Raw genomic sequence first — 27,898 nt, forward strand, 5'->3', positions numbered from 1 at the left:
TTTAATACACCTTTACATTCCTCACTTGAAGGTACGGATGGTCGATGCATGCATGTCGCGATACAGTGACACTCCTGTCAGTCCACATTACTTCATTCACTGGCGAGTTTTAATGTGTTGATAGTGTTATTGACAGGGATGAGGAAGATCAGAAACTCCTTTTCCCTTTCCTTATTGTCCATAATCCGTGTGTTTTTCTGAGAAGAGAGATTTAAATCCTGAATGAGCGGTCAATTTGAATAACAAGCAACAAGCTTTTTGTGGGTTTAAATAAAGATGTTTCTTTGTGTTCCCCCCCCCCCAAAAAAAAAAGACTAGCCCTATGTCATATGTCACTCACAGCCCACCCTCACACCCTCGGGGCTAAATACTGTGAAAGAGGATAGTGCATTTTTACAAGTTACAAACAAAGGAATAGATGGTAAGCCACGTGATTGGCTAATCTCAATGCAGGCCTGGTGAAGAGGAGGTTCTTTTCCTCTCTTGAAGTGTAGCTCGGTGAATACAATAGCCAAAGTTGTATATCAAAGTAGTTTCAGGAAGAGGTGAATTTTCAGCAGGTCATGAAGTTAGTTGTTTGTAAACTTATTCCCAGGAGGTTGGTTTTCTGTACTGGTGGACTTGAAAAGCAACAGGCTTGAAAATCTTACAGTGTTGCAGTCTTTAGTTCTAAGGAATATATATTTCTACTTTTGCTGCTGTTTTTTGCGGTGTTATTTGCAGACTGATGTGTTGTTTTCTGCTAGTTGGGGTAAAAAGATTTGCTATCTGTCGTCAGTTTTGGTCATGTGATCAATAGCTCTATTGTTCATCCAGAATGATTTGAAGTTGGAAGCCATTGCTGCACAATGAGGGCTGGATAGTGGACATTCACACCTACTTATGATGAACTGGTTTCTCGACAGCTCTCATTTTGTTTAATTCCGAACTCAGCGACAGTAGGTCTGAGTGTACGTAGATTTTTGGAGTTTTGGGTAAGTCTAGAAACGAGGAGGTGATAACTCCATCGGTGATTTTGTCTTGGTATTTCTGTTCAAGAAAATCCAACTCATGGCCATTCAATTCGGGACTTTCTGAAAACTTGAAATAGATGGGTCTATGCAGAAATTGGAAAAAGTCACCTTATCCTCGGCAGCCATCATGACAATCTTCTACTGTCCATATTTAAAAGGAAAGGCCGTTCTAGAAAATTCAATACTGAATGCAGGCGATGTTTAAAGTTATTTATGTTACACATCTTTACTGAGCATGACAATAGTGTAAAATACCAGACATTGCTGCAATTCTTTCATGTTTGTGCTTTTGTTAGATAGTCTTAAAAGAAGAGAAACCCTGTGCAGTCAATGGAAAATATTCATATACCAGTCTAGACACCTATGCCAATAAAACAGTTACTACTGGAAGAAGATCCACTTGTTTTCACTTATCCCTACAGGAGATATAATCATGAGCAATGAAATAAGGTAGTATTTGGCCCACTTAGGTAGCACCCTCAGACAGAAGGCTGTTGATTCAAGCCCCGCTCCAGGATTTCACATAAATCAGGCGGGGAGTGACCTGTAATGCTATAACCACATGAAGCCCCTGAACCCTGGCAATCCTCAGACATCTCAGTCTTATTCATCCTAATGTGTTTTAATCACTAGATTGTTGTATGAGTTTTGTGGGCCTTGAAGTTCGTGACAATGTGTTTGTAATAATGTTGCCTCGTGAGTCTCAATGCCTATTTTGGAGCACTAAAGCAACATGAGATATATGCTATTTAGTGGAAAATTCCATTTAAGTACCACCTCAAGTTTGCGGTCCGAAATTAGGTACCAATTCAGAACCCCCCCCCCCCCCCGGCATATTTCCAGTGGTAGACATGACTTCCATTAGATATCGGCAGGATATTCCAGTTCCGTCGAAGCCGACTGCATTTGCATGGCTCACCCATCCCGGCGCAGGGGGTCACCTGACAGGAAAGGCCAGGAAATCCCGCCCAAGAGCTCAGATACTCTGATCTAGATTGCCACTGCATGTATAGGGGGTGCAGAGGAGATTCCGGAGTTGAGGGGATTGGCTTATGAGGAGAGACTGAGTGACTGGGACTATACTCTTTGGAATTTAGAAGAATGAGGGGAGATCTGATAGAAACATATAAAATTATGAAGGGAATAGTTAAGATTGAAGCAGGGTGGTTGTTTCCACTGGCGGGTGAAACTAGAACTAGGGGGCATAATCTTAAAATAAGAGGGAGCAGATTTAGGACTTAGGACTGAGTTGAGGAGGAACTTCTTCACCCAAAAGGTCGTGAATCTATGGAATTCCCTGCCCAGTGAAGCAGTTGAGGCTATCTCGTTAAATGTCTTCAAGGCAAAGATAGACAGATTTTTGAACAGTAAAGTAATAAAAGGTTACCGTGAGCTGGCGGGTAAGTGGAACTGAGTCCATAAAAAGATCAGCCATGATCTTATTGAATGGCAGAGCAGGCTCGAGGGGTCAGATGGCCTACTCCTGCTCCTAGTTCTTATGTTATAGTAGTGAGGGAGTGCTGCACTGTTGAAGGTGCTGTACTTCAGATGCAACATTGACAATAATAAGTTGCATTTGTACAGAACCGTTAATAGAAACATAGAAAATCAGGAGAAGGCCATTCGACCCTTCGAACCTGCTCCGCCATTCAATATAATCAGGCTGATCATCTAACTCAATAGCTTAATCCCATTTCTCCCCCTCTTCCCCATATCCTTTGATTCCCTTCACCCTAAGTGCTATATCTTCTTGAAAACATACAATGCTTTGGCCTCAACTACTCCGTATTATAACAAATTCCACAGGCTCACCATTCACTGGGTGAAGAAATTTTGCCTCATCTCTGTCCTAAATGTTCTAACCCGTATCCTCAGACAGTGACTCATGGTTCGGGTCACACCCACCATAGGGAACATCCTTCCTGCATCAACCCTGTCTAATCCTGTTAGAATTTATTGGTTTCAATGGGATCCCTCCATATTCTTCTAAACTCCAGTGAATACAATCCTAACTGATTCCATCTCTCCTCCTGCATCAGTCCAGCTATCCCAGGAATCTGTCTGGTAAAACTTCACTGCACTCTCTCTAGAACAGGAATATCCGTCCTCAGATAAGGAGACCAAAACTGCACACAATATTCTAGGTGTGGCCTCACCTAGGCCCTGTATAATTGCAGCAAGACATCCCAGCTCCTCTACTTGAATACTCTCGCAATGAAGGCCAGCATACCATTGCTTTCTTTGCCACCTGCTGTACATGCATGCTTATCTTCAGTGCCTGGTGTATGAGAACACCCAGGCTCGTTGCACATTCCCCTCTCCCAATTTATGGCCATTCAGATAATAGTCTTCATTGTCGGTTTTGCTATCTAAGTGGATGACATCGCATTTATCCACATTATACTGCATCTGCCATTCATTTTCCCACTCACTCAACTTGTCCAAATCACACTGAAGGATCTCTGCATCCCACTCACAGCTCACCCTCCCACCCAACTTGGTGTCATCTGCAAATTTGGAGATATTACATTTTGTTCCCTCATCTAAATCATTAATATATATTGTGAACAGCTGGGGTCCCAGCACCGATCCCTGTGATACCCCACCAGTCACTGCCTGCCAATTTGAACAATTCCTATTCTTTGTTTCCTGTCTGCCAACCAGTTTTCTATTCACCTCAATACACTACCCCTAATCTCATGTGCTTTAATTTTATACGCTAAGCTCTTATGCGGAACTTTGTCAAAAGCCTTCTGAAAGTCCAAATATACACATCAACTGGCTCCCCCTTATCAACTCTACCCGTCTCATCCTCATAATGTAGTAAAACATCCTAGGACACTTCACAGAAGACCAAACCCCACATAGAGATACTAGGCAGATGAGCAGAAGCTTAGTCCGAGAGGAAGTTTCAAGAAGTATCTGAAAGGACCCGAGAGAGGCAGAGAGATTTAGAGAGGGAGTTCCGGAGGCTGTGTGCAAGGCCAGAACTGGCATAACATAATGGTCTCAGCGGATTAATAGGCCTGGAGAGAGGTTACGGAGATAGGTAGGGACCAAACCATGGAAGCACCTGAAAACCAGGATGAGAATTGAACCAAGGTCCTTGCTGTCTCTTTAGGCTGGCTATTAAAAATAGCTGGGCATTGTTTTGTGAAAGCACAATGACTTGTCCCAGTGATTGGCATGCAGTCCTCCCTGAAAGCCATTACTGCCAAAAACATATTGACTGGGTATTCATCGCATTGCTGTTCGTGGGATCTGGTTCTGTTGAAAACGGATGCTATGTTGGCCTACAGAACAACTGTGACTACATTTTAAAGTAAATCATGGTGCCTGCACTGATTTGAGGCACAGTTAAATTATTATGTAAAGGCAAGTTGCCTTTTGATTCCTGCACAGTCAATGCCATATTGAACACCCACTATAACAAGTGTTTAGTGTGGGAAGCTGCTCTCATTTTCTGCTTCCTCGATATGTACAAAATGCCTCATACACAATCTATTCCAAAATTGGAGTCAAGATGCCTGTTGATAATGGGACTGACTGTAGATAGAAACTGAAAATATAACAATATGTTTTTGTCATGTGCTATAAAGGACCAGTCCATTTTCATTGGATCACCAGTGCAATTGATTGGCACATGAGACTTGCAAAGCATACCAATCCGTGTTTCTTTTCGTATATCGTGTTTTATCTTCTTTACCCACCCATATATATGGCGTACCAAAACCGATAAGGAACTTGCACTGTCACACCCTGTGTTCATCCCCATAGACAAGTGGTGAGCTGACTTCTTGAACCGCATGGTGTAGATACATCCACTGTGCTGTTAGGAAGGGAGTTACATGATTCTGACCCAGCAACAGTGAAGGAATGGCGTGTAGTTCCAAGTCAGGATGGTGTGTGATTTGGAAGGGAAATTGCAGATGGTGGTGTCCCCAGATATCTGCTGCCCTTGTCTTTCTAGGTGGTGGAGGATGTGGGTTTGGAAGGAGCTGTCAAAGGAGCCTTGATGAGTTGCTGAAATGCACCTTGTAAATGGTACACACGTCTGCCATGGTATGTAGTGGTGGAGGGAGTGAAGGTTTCAGATGGCCACTCCAGCAGGCTGCTTTGTCCTGGATGTTATTGAACTTTTTGAGTGTTGTTGGAACTGTACTCATCCAGGCAAATGGAGAGTATCCCAGCGGAATCCTGATTTGTGCCTTTGTAGATGGTGGACAATCTTTCATGAGTCAGGAGATGAGTTACTCACTGTTCTTGTAGCCACAGTTTATGTACTGGTTTAGTTCAGTTCCTGGTCAATGGGATGATTCAGCGATGGTGATGATGGTTAATGATCAAGTAGCCATGGTTAGATCCTCTCTTGTTGGAGATGGTCATTGCCTGGTATTTGTGTGGTGTGAATATTGTTTGCCACATATCAGCTCAAGCCTGAATGTTGCCCAGGTCTTGCTGCATTTGGCTATGGATTGCTTCAGTATCTGAGGTGTTGTGAATGTCGCTGACAATTGTACAGTCACCAGCGAAGTACCCCAACTCTGACCTTTATGAAGAAGGTAAAATCATTGATGAAACAGCTGCAGATGGTTGGACCTAAGCGGAGCTCCTGGGGTGATGTCCTAGAACTGAGGTATTTGACTGCCAACAAAAGCAGCCATCTTTCTTTGTTCTAGGTATGACTCCAATCCTGAATCCCACTGACTTCAGTTTCGCTAGGTGCCAGACCCTGTCAAATGGTGCTTTGATATCAGGGTCAGTCACTCTCACCTCACCTCTGGAGTTCACCTCTTTTGTTCATATTTGAACCAAGATGTAATGAGGTCTGGACCCAAATACCATTCTGTGTGTGGCGATGGCTTGGGGTTTAGATGAATCTATAGATTAATGGATGAATATATATGACATATACTGCATGTAAATTCCAAGCACTTTCATGTTTTCTTTGTACTGCTGAAGCGTAATTACATCAGGATCTTTTTGTCTGCTAGCAAAATTAAAATGTCAAGTTCAGAAAGTGTTGTTTGAGCAGTTCTTAAGCAATGAATGGCAGGATGCTGGGAAGTACAGAGGGGCCTTGGGGTGCATGTCCATAGATCCCTGAAGGCAGCAGGACAGGTATATATGGTGATTAAGATGGCATATGGGATACATGCCTTTATTAGCCGAGGCACATAATATAACAGCAGGGAAGTTATGATAGAGCTGTGTAACACTCTCATTAGGCCACAGCTAGAGTACTGTGTGCAGTGCTGGTCGCCGCACTATAGGAAGGATGTGATTGCGCAAGAAAGTATGCAGAGGAGATTCACCAGGATGCTGCCTGGGCTGGAGCATTTCAGCCATGAAGAGCGGCTGGTTAGGCTGTGGTTGTTTTCCTTGGAGCAGAGGAGGCTGAATCGAGGTGTACAACATTATGAAGGATGTAGATGGGAAGGAACCTTCTCCCTTACTAGAGAGGCCAATAACCAGGGGGCATAGATTTAAAGTCAATGGCAGGAGATTTAGAGGGGATTTGAGGAAAGCTTTTTCACCCAGAGGGTGATGGGAATCTGGAACTCACTGCCTGAAAGGGCGGTAGAGGTGGGAATCCTCATAAATATTTAAGAAGCATTTAGATGAGCTTTTGAAATACAATAGCATAAAAGGCTATGGGCCAAGTGCTGGAAAATGGAATTAGAATGGTTAGGTGCCTGATGGGCAGCACAGACATGATGGGCCAAATGGTCTAATTCTGTGCTGTAATGCTCTATGACTATGATGTTTGAACGTTCTCATAATTGATGGAGAGCATAGTAGTCTAAGACATCCTGAGGTCCATTGGGCATCATTGAATGAAGGGGGCAATCATCTTGCCATCATTTTCAGGGTATATTGGAGTCACTAATATAAATATTCTCCACAAACCCCTTCATAATTCTGAAACTCTTGGCTTACTTATCAGTACATATATTTTTCAGATGTTTGAGACTTCATTTGGAAGAGTAACCAATAGCTCACATCCTAGATGGAATGGAGGCAATGGCCTTTTAAATTTTAATGTTAAGCAACTCCAGCTCCATGTATGACATCGTGGATGTTGTAGTGTCAATAAATAGGCTCTCTGATTCTGTTTAATTTTGAAAAATTTAAACTTTTGTTCCAATGCTCCAACATGAAGTTGAACTCTTGGTGTCCAGTATGACTTGCATTTGGAATAGCCAGTTCCCACTGCTTTATGTAAAGCATTGCAACCAATCCACTTCCGAATCTATTTTTGGGGATGCAGGCTTCAGGAATTGCCCAAACCTGAGACTTGAAGCTGGATTTCCTCTCCGAAGGTGGAAAACACGAGTGGGAAGATTTCCAGGCTCACTACACCTGTCTCGGGAGAAAGTGCCCCATCATATTTTTGGGGGAGGCTATGAGGGTGCAGGGCGGAGTCAGGCCTGCTGCCTCCCAGCGCAGGTCAGAGACGTACACGTGGGCTGCCTAGTGTCAAGACGGGCTACCCTCAGTTATCTGGCCCAATTGTTTGCAGATATTTTAAATCCCATAACCCTCGCACCCCATCATTTCCCCCATCCATTCCCTATGCCAACCCATGCCCCTCAGCTACTATGGCCAATTGTAGCCCACATATCAACCTAATGTTAACTCATGCAAAATCATGTCCTCGCCCACCCTTTGTAGCCACCATGCCAACTTAATACAATATCACCCATCACCCTTCGCCGTGACACCATCCATGTCAATTATCCACCATGGGCAGACCTCAGGAACCATGTTGAGACAAAATAAAACAAAAGTCTAAATATATATTATAGCCTTCATTATATTAAAAAAAATACACCCTATCCATTCAAAGCATGTAATCGCCTCAAATTTATATTGACAACCCATATCAGAGACAACTAATCCTTTAATAACCTCTTTGAACTGTCAGTCAAATAGTGCACTAGGATGGCATCTATGATGGTGCAGCATTGCCTCAGATCTATTTGCTCAAGTCTCTGGGATAGGACTTGAAGCCAAATCTTCTCACTGAGTCATGAAGTTTACAGTCATGCGACTGAGAGAGTTCGAATCGGAGTTGATTTTGAGGAATGTAACTTGCTTTTTAAAATTAATATCAACTTTTTGCAGAAGTTTCACATTTGGATTCATTGGCGTTTGAGTTTGATAGAGTGATACAGGAATATACAAAGAGCCACTTGTGCGAGTGTGGTGAAGGCAAAGAACAATTTTAAACAATTCTTTTGTATGAGATTGCTGAGGAAGCAGGGGTGGAAATTGTGGAAGCAATGGGCGATATCCAATCTTCCTTTGTTCAAAAAAGATTGTAAGGGGAGCCCCAAAAAGTACATACCAGTTAGTTTAAGTTCAGTAATGGCCAAGCTTCTAGCAAGAATTACTTGAGTTAGAATTAGTATTCACATGGAAAAATGTGGATTGATGAGGAAGAGCCAGAATGGATTTCTAAAGGGGAAATCTTGTTTAACTAACTCGCTGGAGTTTTTTAGGCGATAAAAGAAAGGGTCAATGACGGTATGTTGTTGATGTGTTGTACATGGACTTTCGAAAAGCATTCGATACAGTGCCACATAACCGAAATGTTGTAGCTCGTGGCATAAAAGGGACAATGGCAACATGGATACAAAATTGGCTGAATAATAGTAAGCCAATGGATATTTTTCGAGCTGGAGGAAAGTTTGCAATGGAGTTGGTATATGAACTAAATTGTCTAAATCTTGGATGTACAGGGCACAATTTCAAAGTTTGCAGATGATACTAAACTTGGAAGTATTGTAATCTGTGAGGAGGACACCATAGAAAAGTCACGATGCTTGTTTGGAGAGCTGGTGCAGGCATGATGGGCCAAGTGGCCTCCTTCTGCGCTGTGACAATTCTGTGTTACAGGGGTGGTGCCAGAGGAATGGATAACACCAGGCCTGCCATCAGTTTTCTGCAGCTGTTGGTGAATTGGCAGTGGAATAACCTCCTGAGACAGACAGCACCTATTACCCGATGGGTACATCTTAAATCTTTGGTGGTTAGCAAAGCATGCCTACTTCCTAACCAAATCCCAAAGACGTACGTTTTCCTCTTTGTTGCCTTATTGGCAGATTTCCCTCCATTTGTCCCCTTTTCAGTGGACAGGAGTCCACTCAATCAGATTGCCACCCGGCTAGCAAGGTTCATCAATTTGTTTTTTTTAATCGTCATTGAATTCACTGCAAATTCTGAGAATGTGGAACTTGCTACCCCATGGGATAGTTGAGATAAATAGCATAGACAATTTCAGGGAAAGCTGGATAAAAACACGAGAGGAAACAAAAAAGACTGGAAGGATATTCTGATAGGGATGTTGCTGTCGAATTGAGTGCATGTGGATGGGAGGAGGCTCTTATAGGCCATAAATACTGGCATGCAGCACTTGGGCTGAATGACCGATTCAATCCCATATAACTTCAAAGTTGGCGGACAAGAGTTTCCGGCTGCTCGCGTGGGTGGGATCTTCCAGTCTCAGTGACGGTACACCCCCCGCCGGATGTTCCCCGACGGAATGGGGTGGATTCATTAGAAAATCCCATTGATAGCGGCGTGACCAGAAGAACAGCTGCCAGCCAACGGTGGGCGGCCTCCCGCCAGTGAGAGACACGCCACGAGGAGGCCAGAGAATCTCGGCCAACATCTTTGAAACGTGAGACAAAGGATGAATGGTGGCGGCCGTTTTCAATAACTATTTATTATTATCTGATTTAACTTGCATATTGGAATATCAGCACTTTTACAATTCACATGTCCATTGAAAAAATATCACCGAGAAAGAATCGAAAATAACAGTCACAAAATCAATTATTTGGAAGTCAATGCATCGGAGTCACTATTAAGGAGCTTTCGGGGCACTAAGTAAAAAGCCAGTGGGATAGACCTTGATTTTGTCCAGTGGTGTAAAATGGGTAATAAGAGAGTCAGCATCTCTCTTCATTGACTTCATCCAAAATAAAAATTGGTAGGGAGGAAAAAACAGGTTTCCGACGAGCTGTCACCATTTTCCAGACTCTCTCAAAATCCAAATCTGCCTCAAGTGATTATTGTAGCATCAGTTTACATACAGTTCAGGGATTCTGGTAACCATGCAGATTGCTTGAGCTATCCTCCAGCATTTAATGTGCATCATCTGAAACTCCTGACCATGTAATTGCTTTACAATAGATGCAAGGACCTTATCTCCTTGTACTTTCTGAAAACTCTATACAGAGCAATGGGTAGCAGAGAGTAGATGTCAGGGCTGTAACCTAATTAAGAGGCTCAAGTGGTATCATAAACCATGCATATGAGGCTCAAGTTTTTTATGAACCCCTCAATTAGATTATAGCATTGATATCATTCCCTATTGTCTATTATATCACACTATATGGCAGACAGTTTTTGGAAGTAATTGCATGAATAACTCTTACAGTACTTACCTATATGGCAGGCCGGGTCCGTAAGCAGCCGGCAACATTTTGCACAGCACAGCCGCTGCAGGCCAACGCCGTGCGCATGCGCGGCCACGGACCTGGCAATTCAGCCGCCGTATCGGTAGCTAGAGCTCTACGCTGCCTGGCTGCTAGAACCCCCCCCGGAACGGAGTATCGGTGGCTGTTACACGACGATTTTTCCGTCGTGAAATGCCACCGTTTTCACGCCAGCGTGGGGACTTAGTCTTCAGAATGGAGAATCCAGCACCTTGTGTTTAAAACATTGCCAGTTATTCTTTGCAAATTCTGTGTATCTGATTTTAAACATCCATGGTGCTATTGTTTGAATGAGTTTAGAGGGACCTAGATCTTAATGAACAGGACTATCCTTACTATTGCCACACACTAATGTTCCACAGCTAACATTGATGAGGAAAGTATCTTTCATGTATGTTCAAAAACCATTATTGATGGAAGCCATTATTGATCTCCCTGTGGGTCCCTTGGAGTACGAACTTCCCAGGTAGGGGGCGGGGAGAACATAAAAGCAGGCTCAAACAGGGCCTGTGTGGTGTTGGGTGTTCTGACACACAGATGAGCCAACACGGTTGTATATGGTACAACGCTATTTTATTTAAACTTTCTATGTACAGTTTTGTCTTGATACTCTGCACGTGGGGATTCCCTGTTTGTGATCTTGTAACAGGTCTTGTCCGTGTCTTTGTCCCCAGACCTACTGTCCACTAGGTGTCGTGCTCGTGCTTTTATGTGGTTGGTGTCCTTGTGTGTGATTGGTTGTGGTGTTGTGTGCTCTGATTTGTCTGTTGGTGTGTCCATCATGATGTGTGTGTTTGAATATCATGACATCCCCCCTTTTTACAAAGATATGTGCCGACATGGTAATAAATATGATCGCATCGTGAGTGCATCGAAGAGTGTGTGTGTGTTGTGTACAGCATGTGCATATGACGTAACTATTTACATGGGGCGATGTCGGGTGCGTCACATGAACAAGGTTGTACCATAACAGAACATGAATGCGAGCGAGAAAAAAACTTGAACAGTGGTCCAGTCAGACGATATCTGGAACGATAAACAACAACAGGTTATGATATAAAATTGTGTAACTTGTTAGACATATGAACGGTGTTATAAGTCCAGTCTAATGGGCTTGCGACGAGTTCGGGTTGACCGCCTCAAGGGTGGGCCAAGAACCACCGGCTGATGTGCAAGCATGGCCATGGGTGGCGATGGAGAGGGCGTGATCTGCGGCAGCTCCACAAAGTCATCCTCGGAAGCCTGTTGAGGATCTGGCGTGTGTGTACTGTGTGGCTGCGAGCGTGGAAGTCGGCGAAGGGCACGCCGATTGCGGTGACGCACTGAACCATCCGGCATGCGAACCAGGAACGAGCGGGGAGCCACATGTCGGAGGACTTCAGCCGGTGCTGACCAGCCACCATATGGTTGGTGGACGCGTACTTTGTCTCCGGAGGACAGGGGGGGCAGGTCCGTCGCTCGTGTGTCGTACTGACTTTTCTGGCGATCACGCTGCATTTGCATGTTCCGAAGAACCGTCTCATGGTCTGTTGTTGGTGCCAGGATGGACGGTACCGTCATCCTGAGGGAGCGACCCATTAGTAGCTGCGCTGGCGAGAGACCCGTGGATAGCGGGGCCGATCGATAGGCCAGCAAGGCGAGGTTAAAGTCCGATCCGGCAGCAGCCGCCTTGTACAGGAGCCGCTTGGCAATGTGGACGCCCTTTTCAGCCTTCCCGTTCGACTGTGGATGTAGAGGGCTGGATGTCACATGAGTGAAACCATATGCTGCGGCAAAGGACGACCATTCACGGCTGGCGAAGCAGGGTCCATTGTCTGACATGACAGTCCTTGGAATGCCATGGCGAGCAAATGTTTCCTTGCAGGCCCCAATGACTGCGGACGACGTCAGATCATGGAGAGGCATGACTTCCGGGTAGTTTGAGAAGTAGTCTATAATAACGATGTGATCTCTGCCGAGCGCGTGAAATAGGTCAACACCCACCTTCGCCCAGGGGGACGTCACCAACTCGTGTGGTAGAAGCGTCTCCGGAGGTTGCGCCGGCTGAAACCTCTGACAGGTTGTGCAATTGAGCATGGACCATGTTGGCTATGTCTTCATTAATACCCGGCCAATATACCGCCTCTCGGGCTCTTCGTCTGCATTTTTCGACGCCCAAGTGGCCTTCGTGTAGTTGATTAAGAATCATCTGGCGCATGCTGTGCGGAATAACGATCCTGTCTAATTTCATAAGGACCCCGTCTATGTTGGTAAGGTCATCTCATTATAAAACTGGGGGCACTGCCCTTTGAGCCACCCTTCCGTCATGTGGCGCATCACTCGCTGCAGAAGGGGGTCAGTCGCCGTCTCTGCGCGTATGTGGGCCAGACTTGGGTCATCAGCTGGCAGATTTGCTGCTGTCAGAGTCACGTGTGCCTCAATTTGACGCACGAACCCCTCCGCATCTGGTGGTGTGCTCACTGCTCGGGAGAGCGTGTCCGCCACGATGAGATCCTTCCCCGGAGTGTAGATCAGTTCGAAATCATACCTCCTGAGTTTAAGTAAGATGCGCTGAAGGCGAGGGGTCATGTCGTTCAGGTCTTTGTTAATGATGTTGACCAGGGGGCGGTGGTCAGTTTCAACCGTAAATCGTGGCAGACCATACACATAGTCGTGGAACTTGTCCAGTCCAGTTAACAAGCCCAGGCATTCTTTTTCTATTTGCGCGTAGCGCTGTTCGGTAGGGGTCATGGCTCGTGAGGCATATGCAACCGGGGCCCATGACGACGTGCTGTCTTTTTGCAGGAGTACCGCTCCAATACCAGATTGGCTGGCGTCTGTTGAGATCTTTGTCGGGCGAGTCGTGTCAAAGAACGCCAGCACTGGTGCCGTGACCAGTTTGTGCTTGAGCTCCTCCCATTCCAGCTGATGCGATTGCTGCCAGTGGAATTCTGTTGATTTTTTACGAGATGGCGCATATTCGTTGTATGAGAAGCCAGGTTGGGAATGAACTTCCCAAGGAAGTTGACCATGCCCAGGAATCTTAGGACAGCGTTCTTGTCAGCCGGCCGTGGCATGGCTGTGATGGCGCTAACATTGTCTGCATCGGGACGGACCCCTGATCGTGAGATGTGGTCCCCGAGGAATTTCAGCTCCATCTGGCCGAAGGCACACTTGGCGCGGTTGAGACGCAGGCCATTTTGTCGTATGCGGGTGAAGACACGTCATAGACGATGCATGTGTTCCTGCGGAGTGGTGGACCAAATGATGATATCGTCCACATATACACGTACCCCTTCGATGCCTTCCATCATCTGCTCCATAATGTGGTGGAAAACATCAGATGCTGAAATGATGCCGAATGGCATCCGGTTGTAGCAGAATCTGCCAAAAGGGGTGTTGAACATGCATAGCCTTCGGCTGGCCGGGTCCAATTGGATCTGCCAAAATCCTTTGGACGCATCCAATTTGGTAAATATTTTGGCTTGCGCCATCTCGCTGGTGAGGTCCTCTTGTTTCGGGATGGGATAGTGTTCCCGCATGATGTTGTTATTCAGATCTTTAGGATCTATACATATGCGGAGCTCGCCAGAGGGCTTCTTTACACAGACCATGGAGCTGACCCATGGCGTGGGCTCCGTGACCCTGGATAGGACCCCTTGGTCCTGAAGATCCTGCAGCTGCAACTTGAGGCGGTCTTTGAGTGGCGCAGGAACCCTGCGAGGTGCGTGAACGACAGGGATGGCGTCCGGTTTGAGTCGGATCTTGTACGTGTATGGCAATGTCCCCATGCCTTCAAAAACCTCCTGGTTGTGAGCAAGGAGGGAATGGAGATTTGCGTGGAACTCAGCATTCGGGAAGTCGGATATCTCATCTGGAGAGAGAGACATAATGCGCTGTACCAGGTGAAGGACCTTACACGCCTGTGCGCCCAGTAACGAGTCTTTTGATGAGCCGACAACTTTGAAGGGGAGTGTGGCCGTGTGCATCTTGTGAGTTATCTGTAGCTGGCAAGATCCTATGGACGGGATGATGTTCCCGTTATAATCAACCATCTTGAGCCGGGATGGCGTGATGGGTGGTTTGACCTTCATGACCTGGAATGCAGAATATGCAATCAGGTTGGCGGATGCGCCGGTGTCCAGACGGAAGGTGACTCGCGATCGGTTGACCGTCAGGGTGGCACACCACTCATCGGCTGGATTGATGGCATTGACCTTGTTGACATCGATGACGGAAACGCGGAAGGCATCCTGGTCATCTGCATCACTTAACTGGAAGTCTTGATGCGTGGGCTGGACGGTCCTGACTTGTCTGCGAGATTGTCGGGGATGTGCAGGATCCATGGGTTGAGCCGAACGACAGTGGGCAGCATAGTGGCCCATCTTGCCACATCTGAGGCACTGTCGGTTTTTAGCAGGACATTGCCCTTTTAAGTGTACAGCTCCACAATTGCCGCACGTCATGACGTCACGGCGTTCGTTGCGCCACTGCGCATGCGCAGTGCGATCTTGCGGTGGGCGCGCCTGCGCAGTGCGTCCCTCGATGTGGCCGTTATTTTTGGCGCGCACCAGCGCGGGAGACCGCGAAAAGCGCGGGAAGCGGCCGCTGTCGTCCGGGCCGTGGGTCGGGAAGTAATCGACGGCCTGGATGCGTTCGGCGTCATGGGCGGCCTGGCTTGCCGATTCGACGGCTGGGGACCCCCTCCGTGCCAACTCGGACGCCTGAAATCGGGCAAAACGGCAGGTTGCATTCTCGTGGAGGACACAGGCTTCCACAGCAGACGCTAAGGTGAGGCTTTTTATTTTAAGAAGCTGCTGGCGTAGGCCACTAGAGGCAACGCCAAAAACAATCTGGTCCCTGATCATGGACTCTGTGGTGCTGCCGTAACCGCAGGACTGCGCTAGAATTCGGAGGTACGTCAAAAAGGGTTGAAAAAGCTCCTCCTTACCTTGCAGGCGTTACTGAAAGAGGCATCTTTCAAAACTTTCATTCACTTCAACCTTAAAGTGCTGGTCCAGTTTGAGGATGACCGTGTCATACTTGGATTGGTTTTCGCCTTCTTCGAACACCAGTGAGTTGAAGACGTCGAGGGCGTGCTGACCTGCGTGGAAGAGGAGCATTGCAATCTTCGTTTCATCCGAGGCACTCTGTTTTTCGTTGGCTCGGATGTACAGGTCAAACGCTGCCTGAAGAGCTTCCAATTGGTACCTAGGTTCCCCGCGACTTGCAACGGCTGCGGTTTGTCGGTGCGGTCCATGTCCAGAATGGCAGGTTAGTTGGCAGGTATCGATCCACTCCTGTACCATGTGGTGTTGGGCGTTCTGACACACAGATGAGCCAACACGGTTGTATATGGTACAACGCTATTTTATTTAAACTTTCTATGTACAGTTTTGTCTTGATACTCTGCACGTGGGGATTCCCTGTTTGTGATCTTGTAACAGGTCTTGTCCGTGTCTTTGTCCCCAGACCTACTGTCCACTAGGTATCGTGCTCGTGCTTTTATGTGGTTGGTGTCCTTGTGTGTGATTGGTTGTGGTGTTGTGTGCTCTGATTTGTCTGTTGGTGTGTCCATCATGATGTGTGTGTTTGAATATCATGACAGCCTGGTGCGGTTAATCCTCTCAGCTAGGATTGTACTGGAAGCGATGTGCTGCATTATGCAGACCATTGTAACAGCTTCCCCAGGACCCCCATCCCGTGCCAACCTGAGTCTACCCATGCCCACATCCCGTTCACTTAACCGTTGAAATTTACCCCCTCCCTTTCATTGGTCCCTTTAAACTGGTTGTCTTCATTCTCCGTGTTCCTTTTACACCTCGCTGTTGGGGCACCGGAGCTCTTTCGCTGTTTCAGTCTCATCCGGCCTGAACGAGGACGGTCGGGCGAGATAGGGACTTTGGATTTGTTGCCCATCCCTAATTACCCTTGGACTGAGAGGCTTGTTCAACCAGTTCAGAGGGCAAGTTAAGAGTTAACCACTTTTCTGTGGGTCTGGACTCGCATGTAGGCCAGACTGGGTAAGGATGGCAGATTTCCTTTCCTAAAGGACATGTGAGAACCAGACGGGTTTTTACAACAATCAACGATAATTCCGTCATCAGCATTGCTGAGATTAACTTTCGATCCTAGATTTTGTAAATCAAATTGAAATTCCACCAGCTGAGGTACTGCGATTGGAATCAATGTGCCCAGAGCATTAGTTGGGGCCTTTCGATGACTAGTCTAGCGACATTACCAATGCGCCACTATCTCCCCGAAGTTAGGGCATGGATGGAAAAAATCAAAAAGACATGGGTGTATCATAGTCATAAGGGTAACTGGCTTAGGTCTAAATTGCATCAATCTTTGAAGCCACATAATTAGTTTAGGCCCAGATTACGTGTGTCTTTGGGCACAAATAGGGAGGAAACTCCAGCCTGTCAGATAAGCAAAACCTGTTGGTTCAATGTCTGCAGGCTTAATTATATTTGTCCAGAGAAGAACAAAAACATCAAGTATCATGGGTGGGATTCTCCCAACGGGAGTCTAAGTGCCGACACCGGGGTAAAAACCGGAGTGTTTTACTCCGACGTCGGCGCCCGTTCGTAGACCCCTATTCTGGGGCCTCCGTGGGGCTGGCAGGGGCGTGGCGCGATTTGCAGGGGCGGGGCCTTGGCGCGGCGTCGGAGACCCGGCCGTCCTCCCCCAGGCCGCCCCCACACAACAATGGCACAGGGATGTGACATTGTCGGCGGAGGAAAGGAGGCCCGCCGACAGAGAGGCCGGCCCGCCAATCGGTGGGTCCCGATCACGGGCCAGACACCATTCAAGGCCGCCCCGATGAGGGCCCCCCCCCCCCCACCACACAGGCCGCCACCCCGAGCGTTCCCGCAGAGTTCCTGCCGGCAGCGACTAGGGGTGAACGCCGCCGGCGGGCCTCTGTCGTGTCGGAGCGGCCGCTTGGCCCACTGTGCTGCTCCAAAATGGTTTTCTTTATATTTCCTATAGCTATACAGAACTTTGGAATCAATAAAAATGTACAAGTGAGTTGTGTGCACAAAGAGTGAGTTGCAAGCTCACCCAAACTCTTGCACTTACGAAGTGAACGATCAAATTGAAAAGCAACAAACGTTCCTGACGCATGTTGGTGTCATTTGTTGGTAAACCTACCAAATATCTAGATGGCACATCACACATAAAGGGCAAGATATTTAGGATGGGATTCTTTGGTTATTCACTGGCGGCGGGATTCTCTGGTCCCGCCGACAGTGAGTTTCCCAGCAACGTGGGGTGGTTTCAATGAGAAGCGGTGGGAGTAGAGAATCCTGTGGTCAGCTAATGGCATGGCCAAATTCTCCACCCTCGCTAGCAGCGGTCGCAGGGCGATGCGCAATGGAAAATCCCAGCCTTCGTTTGAGAAGGAGTGTGCCATTTGAAGCTGCCTTATGATGCACAACTAAAGGGACAAAATAACAGGCGCGACATTCTCCGACCCCCCGCCGGGTCGGAGAATCGCCAGGGGCTGGCGTGAATCCCGCCCCCGCTGGTTGCCGATGTCTCCGGCACCAGAGATTTGGTGGGGGCGGGAATCGCGCCGCACCGGTTGGCGGGCCCCCCTGCTCGATTCTCCGGCCCGGATGGGCCGAAGTCCCGCCGATAAATTGCCTGTCCCGCCGGTGTAAATTGAACCACCTACCTTACCGGCGGGACAAGGCGGCGCGGGCGGGCTCTGGGGTCCTGGGGGGGGCGGGGGGCGATCTGGCCTCGGGGGGGGGGTGCCCCCACGGTGGCCTGGCCCGCGATCGGGGCCAACCGATCCGCGGGCGGGCCTGTGCCATGGGGGCACTCTTTCCCTTCCGCCTCCGCCACGGTCTCCACCGTGGCGGAGGCGGAGGAGACTCCCTCCACTGCGCATGCGTGGGAAACAGTCAGCGGCCGCTGACGCTCCCGCGCCTGTGCCGCCCGGAGATGTCATTTCCGTGCCAGCTGGCGGGGCAACAAAGGCCGTTTCCGCCAGCTGGCGGGGTGGAAATTCCCCCGGCGTCGGCCTAGCCCCTCAATGTTGGGGCTCGGCCCCCAAAGATGCCAGTCGGCGGACATCGCGCCGTTTCGGGAGAATGTCGCCCCAGAAGTGTAGCAAATCAAAGTGTAATTGTCAGAAGAGGCTCTTGCCAGGAAGTTCCCCCAGAAGAGAGGCCCCTGCCAGGAAGTCCCCTGCCAGGAAGTCCCCCAGAAGAGAGGCCCCTGCCAGGAAGTCCTCCAGAAGAGAGGCCCCTGCCAGGAAGTCCCCCAGAAGAGAGGCCCCTGCCTGGAAGACCCCCAGAAGAGAGGCCCCTGCCTGGAAGTCCCCCAGAAGAGAGGCCCCTGCCTGGAAGTCCCCCAGAAGAGAGGCCCCTGCCCGGAAGCCCCGCAGAAAGGAAACCCCTGTTGAAAGCTCAAGAGCAGTCCAGACGCTGGTAGTGAAAAAATGATTGCGTTAACACTCACCTGGGCGTTACACCTGCTGGTTCAGACATAGGAAGCACCGCATGACAATTCCTGGAAAGAGAAAACCAGTGTTTAAACTGTGTTTAAACCCCCTCAGATATTTGATCTGCAAACCATTCATTCATTTATCTTTGGTATTGATTTTACTAGGCTGTGATTGACAGCTTTCACATACCCCAACTGTCAGCATTGTTCCATTCATCTTCCTTTACGGTTCAGTAATTCTGAATTGCTCGAACCGCAATATTTATAAACATCAAGCTTTGACTGACAGCTCCTAGGCCACTTCAAACCGAGTTAAGTGCTGTCAATATCTAGCTGACCACTTCAAAGTCTGCTCCGCCATTAAATACCATCATTGCTGATCTTTTATCTCTATGCCATATTCCCGCGTGCACTCCACACCACTTGATGTCATTAAAATCAAAAAAAACATTACAGAAGCATAGAAACTAGGAGCATGAGAAGGCATCTGCAAAGATTATTTGACAAATACATCCCACTTTTTCTTGTTTCTACCAAAAAACATGTCAAGGTGAATGAAGGTAGATTCAGGAAATGGCTGTTACCTGCAGTATGCATTAGCAACACATAACCTGCTGAGGAAAATGCCATTTGATTTAAGAGTGTTGCTACTGCTACCGTCTGGCTCTGGGGCATCACTGTTGTGACAGAGAACAAATTAGTAATGGTCCATCACTATTGCTTTGGTAATCACGTTACCTTTCTATCCTCCTTAACTCTTACTTTGGCCAAGTATTTTGTTACCTCTCCTAATAGTTTAAAACAAAATCATTTATGGGATATGAGCTCGCTGGTTAGGCCAGTATTCATTGCCCATCCCTAGTTGCCCTTCAGAAGGTGGTGGTGAGTTGCCTTCTTGAACCTCTGCAGTCCTTGAAGTATAGGTACATTCGTGCCACACAAGCGCCAGGCAATGACCATCTCCTTGGAGAGGATCTAACCACCTCACCTTGACATTCAATGGCATCACTATCGCTGAATCCCCCACAATCAACAGCCTGGGAGTTACCATTGATCAGAAACTGAACTGGACTAGCCATATTAACACTGTGGCTATCAAGGCAGGTCAAAGGCTGGGACTCCTATGGCGTGTAATTCACCTGACTCCCCAAAGCCTGTCCACCATTTACAGGGTACAAGTCAGGAGTGTAATGGAATACTCTTCAGTTGCCTGGATGAATGGAACTTCAATAACACTCAAGAAGTTCGACATCATTCAGGACAAAGCAGCCCACCTGATTGCTTCCCCTTCCATAAACATTCAAACCTTCCACCACTGAGGAACAGTGTACCATCTACAAGATGCACTGCAGGAACATATCATGTTTCCTTAAACAGCACCTTCCAGACCCATGACCACTACCATCTAGAAGGGCAAGAGCAGCAGGTACCTGGGAATATCACCACCCTGACTTGGAAATATATCGCCATTCCTTCACTGTTGCTGGGGCAACATCCTGGAACTCCCTCCCTAATAGCACAGTTCGAAATGTGGCTTCAGCTTTGCCTGATACGTGTGTGTTGGGATGTTTTACTACATAAAAAATGCCTTATAAATGCATGTTGTTGTAATAGTTCAGTCGTCGGGGAAGCTGCCGTTCCCATGGCTGCACTTAACCAGTTGATGAAATATGGTAAAAAATCACACTCCTTATAAACTCTTGCATCGCAAACCCCAATAGAGTGATTGACAGAGCGGAATAATACCAAACAAGCGGCCATTCTGTTAGTGAAAAAGCAAGTGGTCTGGGAGCTGACTTTTGAAACAACAAGCAGTCTTGTGAAGAGATCACGCTCACTGTCTCACTTAACCACACATTCCCATTCCTGCCACTCGCCAACACTGACACATTATCATGCAAATTCATCTAGTGCGTCCTGATTTCAAGTAATGTGTATGCAGATGCAGTCTGAAACTAAGTGTTGTAGTCCCCGGTGACGGACCATATTATCAAAGCGTTGGCATGGCACAATTCTATTCCCAAACAAAATTAAAAATTCAATTAGGAAATGAATTTCCGGTTTAAAAAAAGGCAGGTATTAAATGTTAAGCATAGGGGTGAAATTTGATCTGTTTTGTGACTAAGACACAGGTGACACCAGCATGTAAATTACCTTGTGAGGCACAGCTTTCGCTTTCTCGGTGTCTGCCAGTAATAAGCTGTTATATCCCAAGTCATATTTTGCTTATTTTTTCCTGTTATCTTTTTCCTGTGTGTCCAAATCCTGCCCCCAGTTGTGCATTGGATGTTTTCCTTCATTCATTCTTGGGATGTGGGCGTCGCTGGCTGGGGCAACATTTATTGCCCATCCCTAATTACCCCTGAGAAGGTGCTGACGAGCTGCCTTCTTGAACCGCTGCAGTCCATATGGTGTAGGTACACCCACGGTGCAGTTAGGGAGGGATTTTCAAGATATTGACCCAGCGACTGTGCAGCAACGGCGATGTATTGCCAACTCGGAATAGTGTGTGACATGGAGGGGAATCTTGCGGGTGATAGTGTTTCCATGCATCTGCTGCCCTTGTCCCTCCAGATGGTAGAGGCCATGTCTTCCAAAGAAACTGAAGATATTTGTTTCCCTCGCCCAGTTTTACTGTTAGCTTCATCACTTCATGTGAAATTGTACAAGCCTAGACTTTGACCCAAATGTATTTAAGAAATCTCGATGCATGAAAGAATTTTGATGTATGAAGAGAAAGGTTCCGGTTTCCTCCCACAAGTCCCAAAAGATGTGCTTGTTCAGTGAATTGGACATTCTGAATTCTCCCTCTGTGTACCCGAACAGGCGCCAGAGTGTGACAACTAGGGGATTTTCACAGTAACTTCATTGCAGTGTTAATGTAAGCCTACTTGTGACACTAATAAAGATGATTATTAATTGTCACTGCTTTTCTTCTGCAGAATATGGAGAACGCTGATATGCCTTCAGTCACTCTAATAGTAGGCTGCGGTCTGTCCTGTATGGCCCTCATCGCTCTGGCAGTGGTCTACGCTGTGCTGTGGAGGTGCGTATCTTCAAATTCAACTTGATCCCAGTGTTGCTCTTTTGTTAGTGTTCATCGGTCGTAATCATGGCTGCGCAGCCATTACTGATTGTATTATTGTCAGGCTATTTCTGGGCTCGGGGTGAATCATCATAGAATTTACAGTGCAGAAGGAGGCCATTCGGCCCATCGAGTCTGCACCGTCTCTTGGAAAGAGCACCCGACCCAAGGTCAACACCTCCACCCTATCCCCATAACCCAGTAACCCCACCCAACACTAAGGGCAATTTTGGACACTAAGGGCAATTTATCATGGCCAATCCACCTAACCTGCACATCTTTGGACTGTGGGAGGAAACCGGAGCACCCGGAGGAAACCCACGCACACACGGGGAGGATGTGCAGACTCAGCACAGACAGTGACCCAAGCCGGATTCGGACCTGGAACCCTGGAGCTGTGAAGCAATTGTGCTATCCACAATGCTACGGTGCTGCCCCATGTTACGAAGAGAGAGGTTTTATTTATTTATTCATTGGATGTGAGCATAGCTGGTGAGGCCACTATTTATTGCCCTCATGGCGTTAAGCGTCACCACATTGCTGTGGGTCTGGAGTTACATGTGGGCCAGACCAAGTGAATACAGCAGATGAACTTCCAAAAAAGGACCATACTGAACCAGAGGGTTTATTTTTACGACCATTGATGATGGTTTTCATTGCTCAGGCTACTTTTCAGATTTCTTTTGATTAACTGAATTTAAATTCCACTAGCTGCTGTGGTGAGTTTTGAACACATGTTCCCAGAGGATTAGGGCCTCCGGATTACTAGTCCAGTAATATTACCCCTACGGCAACATCTTGGGATATTTGTCGCGAGTTGCAGAGAGTATTTTTAGGACGCCTTACAGATTACGGTCATTAGTACCAATAACGGGGGATTGACAGGATTAGGCTTTCATTACTGAGGTTCCCTCACTGACAACTGAGCCTCTCTAGTGACCCGACAAAGTTTACTCCACCTCGCCAATTATCAGCCCTCCAGCCTGTAGGTTCTGATCTGGATTTTCCAATCATCATTATTTTAAGAGACAAAGCAATTGCGCTGAAAGTCTTTAAACAAAAAGTTCCATCTATATAATCAGTTGATCAATCTTGTGTGGCAAATCATGTAATAATAGAGTCTTTGGTTTAGGACAATTAAGCAGAAGCATGCAGAAGTCAATTTAGATAAATAAAACATGACTTGCTAGTTAGAGTTATAATGCATCACTTGCTATTAAACAGTTTATTGTTTCAAGCATATTGCTGTGTTCTGCATTTAGCTTTATGTAACCAAAGGTGAAGATGCTCGTTTGTCCCACTTGTACCTGGTTCTTGTGAAACTGTTGTGTACTTTCACCACTTTTAGTGTATCTTCAATCCTGGGCACATTATGTTGTTTGAGTTAAAGACAGAATCGCTAATTACCAAAGGTAGAGCGATTTTCACGATGATTCATTTTGGAGATGTTTATTAATCCTCTACAAAACGGGCCCTACTGTTGTGTTTGCATAGGTACATCCGATCAGAAAGGTCGATTATCCTGATAAACTTCTGTTTCTCCATCATCTCATCCAACATCCTCATCGTGGTTGGACAGACACAGACTCGTAATAAGGTACCAAGTCAACCGTTTTAGATTGCCGTGTTCTTAAAGCACGAAAGTGTCAGACACCCAACAGTGAATGGTTGCGTGATGGCTATGCTGTCCGTGTGGCCCCTACAGCAAGGGCACGCTACCAACCTGCGCCAATGTTGCCTGGTATCTTGTAATGTGCTTCATAAGTGGGCTGCATGTCACAATGGGTACAGCCCTGCAAAAGCAAGTCGCCCCAGTAATTTGATTGAGCTGTGGCTTAAAGCAACAAAGCAAGTGTCTCCTGTTGTTCAATAAAAGTTAGTATAACAGGAGTGCACAAAGTCCTGGTATTATCATGAGTTACTAATGATTGTTGGTCATTTTGTATCACTGCATGGCTATAATGTGTGAACGTCTTCACTTATCATGGGCCACTGAATGACGTTGACGTTCAGATGTTGTCTTCCTTGGCTTCCAGATCATTTGGTTGCAAAGTATTAAATGTTAAAAGTGCAGGAGGTTGTGCAGAGGAGGGATCCCAATGTTGGTCCCCAGTGTTCTGTGTTCCACGAGAGGACTTTGGAGGAACAGGGGCCTTTCAGCTTGGAGAGGAACTGCCTCAGAGGTCACCTTTAGGATTGATATTGGGAAATGCTTCTCGTAGATACTGATCAATGTGTGGAATAGACCAGCTCATGGAGTAGTGAAAGCACTGGAAACTGTTTATGAAGTGAATTGGATGCTGAAATGGAGTGGGATGCGTGTTAGCATCTCTCCAGATGATGATTATTGTACTTACCTGTGATCTTGTTGAATAATTTGAAATTAATCATGTTTAGGTTTCCAGAGCTGCTGGACTTATTTGTAGAGAAAATGCTGAAATGCAGAGTGGCTCTGTCATGAACAGAGGAGAGAAAAGATGGATTCTACATCCCAGCATTTGATATGTAGGCTCCTTGTCTAAAACATTGACCTGTCTTTTCTCTCTCATTGAGCAATGTTACCCAGCACCTCTGTGCCTTTGCTGTTCTGTCTATTTTATAGATCCATAATATGTAGTTTATGTTGTAATATTTTACTATTTCTGGTGGATCAAGAAAGTAATATGTAAAGATTTAAAGCAACATTTGAGACACCCCCACCCAAACCCTGCAGTTTAAATACTACGAGGACATTCTTCGTTTGAGAAATCATTCTCATAGTGCATATTGCTGTTTTGTTATTTTTAAGTGTCATTAAGAAGGATTTGTGTTTGCCAAACTCATGAGGGCTTTGGGTAATAAATCGTTTGATTCTGCTTTAATACTCAGTTGTCCTTTACCACAAACACCAGACATGATTTTACCGCAGGGGTCAGCACCCCAATGTCAGGGTCATGGGGTCCCGAGCCAGCATTTGCCAGCAGCAGGACCAAATCAGCAATGTTCCGGGAGCCAGCATCCTCATCTCTGTCAGCCCAATCGAAGGGCCAACAGCTTCGAAGCCTCATCGGGAGAGTTGGGCACACTTCAAAAATGGAGATGCTCTTGGGCATGGCAAAATAAAATTAATGAATCAGGGCCTGCCAAACTGGCTCTTTGACCCCTTCCAGATTGGCCATCGGTTTCCTGCCCACGGTCCTGTCAGTGGGATATGGACTGGCCGTTCCAATGAGGCCCCCAAAGGGCTGTCACAAGGAATCGACTTCTGGTGGTGGCATTTGCCAGCGAGTGAAAAGGATCACCCCTAATTGGAGCCATAATTATTTAAATGTAATGCACACCCCAATGGTGCAAGCAGCTGGTTCCACAGGAGCAGCAAAACTCCATTCAACTGACCCAGATTATATTGACCTTCAGTGCCTTAGCAGTGACGTGGAGGGTCGTATCACCCGCCTGATGTGGAATTCATTCCATTTTCATCATATTGATTTTGAAAGCATGAGAATCAGGTGATTTATACAAAGACCAAAGAGACTAAAGTCTGCTCATTTAAAAAAACAAATTTCCAATTAAGGGGCAATTTAGAGTGGCCAATTTACCTACCCTGCACATCTCTGATTTGTGGGGGTCAGACCACGCAAACGCGGGACCAATGTGCAAACTCCACACAGACAGTGACCCAGGGCCGGGATCGAACCCGGGTCCTCGGCGCCTTGAGACAGCAGTGCTAACCACTGCGCCACTGTGCTGCCCACTGTCTACCATAATATTGCGAAGTTGGTGATGGTGAAACTTGGCCTTGGTGTGTGTTTCAATGTTTTTCTTTTATGTTGAAGCTCATCAGTTGAGGTACCTGAGAGGTACATCCTCGGTCTCCATCTCATTAGCTGTATGTGACACTGTGGCTGCAATTCGTTCCAATAACTTCCCATATTTTATCAACAAAAAGCAAGATTTCTAAACAGTTCTGTAAGTACGCGCTGGTCCTGGTTTTTTTCCAACATAATTCAAAGAGCAAAATGTGTCCATGCTCACTGAAGGAGGCAGTAACAGAATAATGCACATTTATAGCACTGCTTCACTTACTGCTCGTGTCCTCAATGAATTGACAGCACATATGCTTAATGTCCAGCAGCAAGCAGCAAATGCCAAAGGGATTGAGCTGAAGGCAGATTTGCAAGTAGCTGAGAGACAATGTGGACACATTTACTTTTTTGGCGGGTTTGACGAGGGGCTGAGGGATGAGGTAGCTGTGTTTATCCTGTGAATCCTGTGAGCATCGTAAGACTTGGAGATTTCACATTTACTCCTTTTAATTTTCAACATGGCTTAAATTCAGGGCAGATGCAGTTCCATCTCGAAGCAGATCCTCTCCATTATTATTTAGTAATCAGCATCACACCACTCGGGAGAGGGGTAGGTGGCGGCGGCAGCTGCGGCGGTGGTGGTGGTGGGGGGGGGGCAGAGGAGATTTTGCAGGAAGTTACTGGGGCTGGAGCATTTCAGCTATGAAGAGACTGGATAGGCTGGCTGATGAGCTTAAGGGCCCCTGGCTGTGCTGTAAAACTCTCATGACTTTAAAAATGAAGGTTTTCACTCCCTACCTAAGCTTTGGTCCGATATCAGTTTTCTCCTGTGAAATGCCTTGGGATTTGTTACTTCCGACTTCAGACTGTGTGGAGTGCACATTCTCCCCGTGTCTACATGAGTTTCCTCTGGGTGCTCCGGTTTCCTCCCACAGTCCAAGGATGTGCAGGTTTGGTGGATTGGCCGTGATAAATTACCCCTTAGTATCCAAAGATTGGATGGGGTTACGGGGATGGGGCGGGGCAGATGAGCCTGGGTAGGGTGCTCTTTCAGATCTCTGGTGCAGTCCTGATGGGCTGAATGGCCTCCTTCACTATAGGGATTCTATGATTCATTAAAGGTACTATGTAAATGCAAATTATTTTCTCAAACATAATGGTTCCATTGGCTCAGCGAATATCTGCACCATATGGTGTAGCGCTGAAACACACATACCAGAAACTTGTCAGCTTCGGTTCCCAGTTTTTATGCTGAATGATTTCAACTGGCTCAGCTAAACGTGACACAGGAGTAGGGTATAGGTTTCCAAAGGACAGTATTTGGGAACAGGAACCGTGACTGACAGGCCTTTCACTTATGTTATCGAGGCCAGTGAACCAACGATCCAATCAAGGCAGTTCAACCTGTAGTCAGAGCTCCCCCTTCACATTTTGGCTTTAGATAACATTTGGACATTGTACATGCCTTGTTTAGCCTCGCATCGGACATTTGCCACCATTGTGTGCAGCTTAACTGTTGCATTTCCTGCTTCACTAGGAGCATGAGCAGGTGTAGTCCCCATAGTGAGTATTACATTTCAGAAAATGAGGCAGTAAGGGATAGAAGGGGAATCGAGTCTTTACCTTTAGAAGTTTATTTCTTGCACCAATGCATGTTCCAAACTTGGGGCACGATTCTCTGGTTCAGAGACAAGGGCCGGGATTCTCCGAACCTCCGTGCCGCAATCGCGCTCGGCGGAGAATGGGTGTCAGATCCGCAATCGGGTCCGACGCCGGGGACTGGAGAATCGGCGCCAATCGCGTGTGCGCAGTTGACACACGCCAGTCGGGGGCCATTGAAAGAGGCCCCCACGGCGATTCTCCGCCGGCAAGTTCCCACCGCCGTAGTTCGCTCATGGTTCCACCCGGCGGGAGCTTGGACTGGCGGAAGCGGACTCAATCCGTGGCCGCCCTGGTGGCGGATGGGGGGATGCGTCACCGGGGGGGCCTCCAGGACGGCCAGGCTCGCACTCGGGGGCCACCGATCGGCGGGCACGCACGATCGGGGGGGGGGGGCTTATATTGTCGGGGCTT

General features: G+C 47.1%; 1 protein-coding gene and 1 long non-coding RNA gene across 12 annotated transcripts in view; one reads left to right on the plus strand and one right to left on the minus strand.

Moving 5' to 3' along the window:
• LOC140410349 (uncharacterized) lies at positions 1-27,570 on the minus strand. Its single transcript, XR_011940620.1, has 3 exons — positions 27,449-27,570; positions 18,971-19,021; positions 1-197 (listed from the first exon to the last, which is right to left on the minus strand). It is a non-coding gene; the product is annotated as an uncharacterized lncRNA (long non-coding RNA).
• The window catches only part of adgrb3 (adhesion G protein-coupled receptor B3), a 1,156,404-nt gene that overhangs the window by 755,521 nt on the left and 372,985 nt on the right, over positions 1-27,898 (plus strand). For all 11 annotated transcript variants that reach the window (XM_072498355.1, XM_072498358.1, XM_072498361.1 and 8 more), the window contains 2 exons: positions 21,898-22,001; positions 23,535-23,637. In XM_072498355.1, coding sequence (XP_072354456.1) covers positions 21,898-22,001; positions 23,535-23,637 — 207 coding nt within the window. The remainder of the gene's footprint in view (positions 1-21,897; positions 22,002-23,534; positions 23,638-27,898) is intronic.

This window comes from Scyliorhinus torazame, chromosome 4, assembly GCF_047496885.1.
Source record: "Scyliorhinus torazame isolate Kashiwa2021f chromosome 4, sScyTor2.1, whole genome shotgun sequence".
Classification (NCBI taxonomy): Eukaryota; Metazoa; Chordata; class Chondrichthyes; order Carcharhiniformes; family Scyliorhinidae; genus Scyliorhinus; species Scyliorhinus torazame.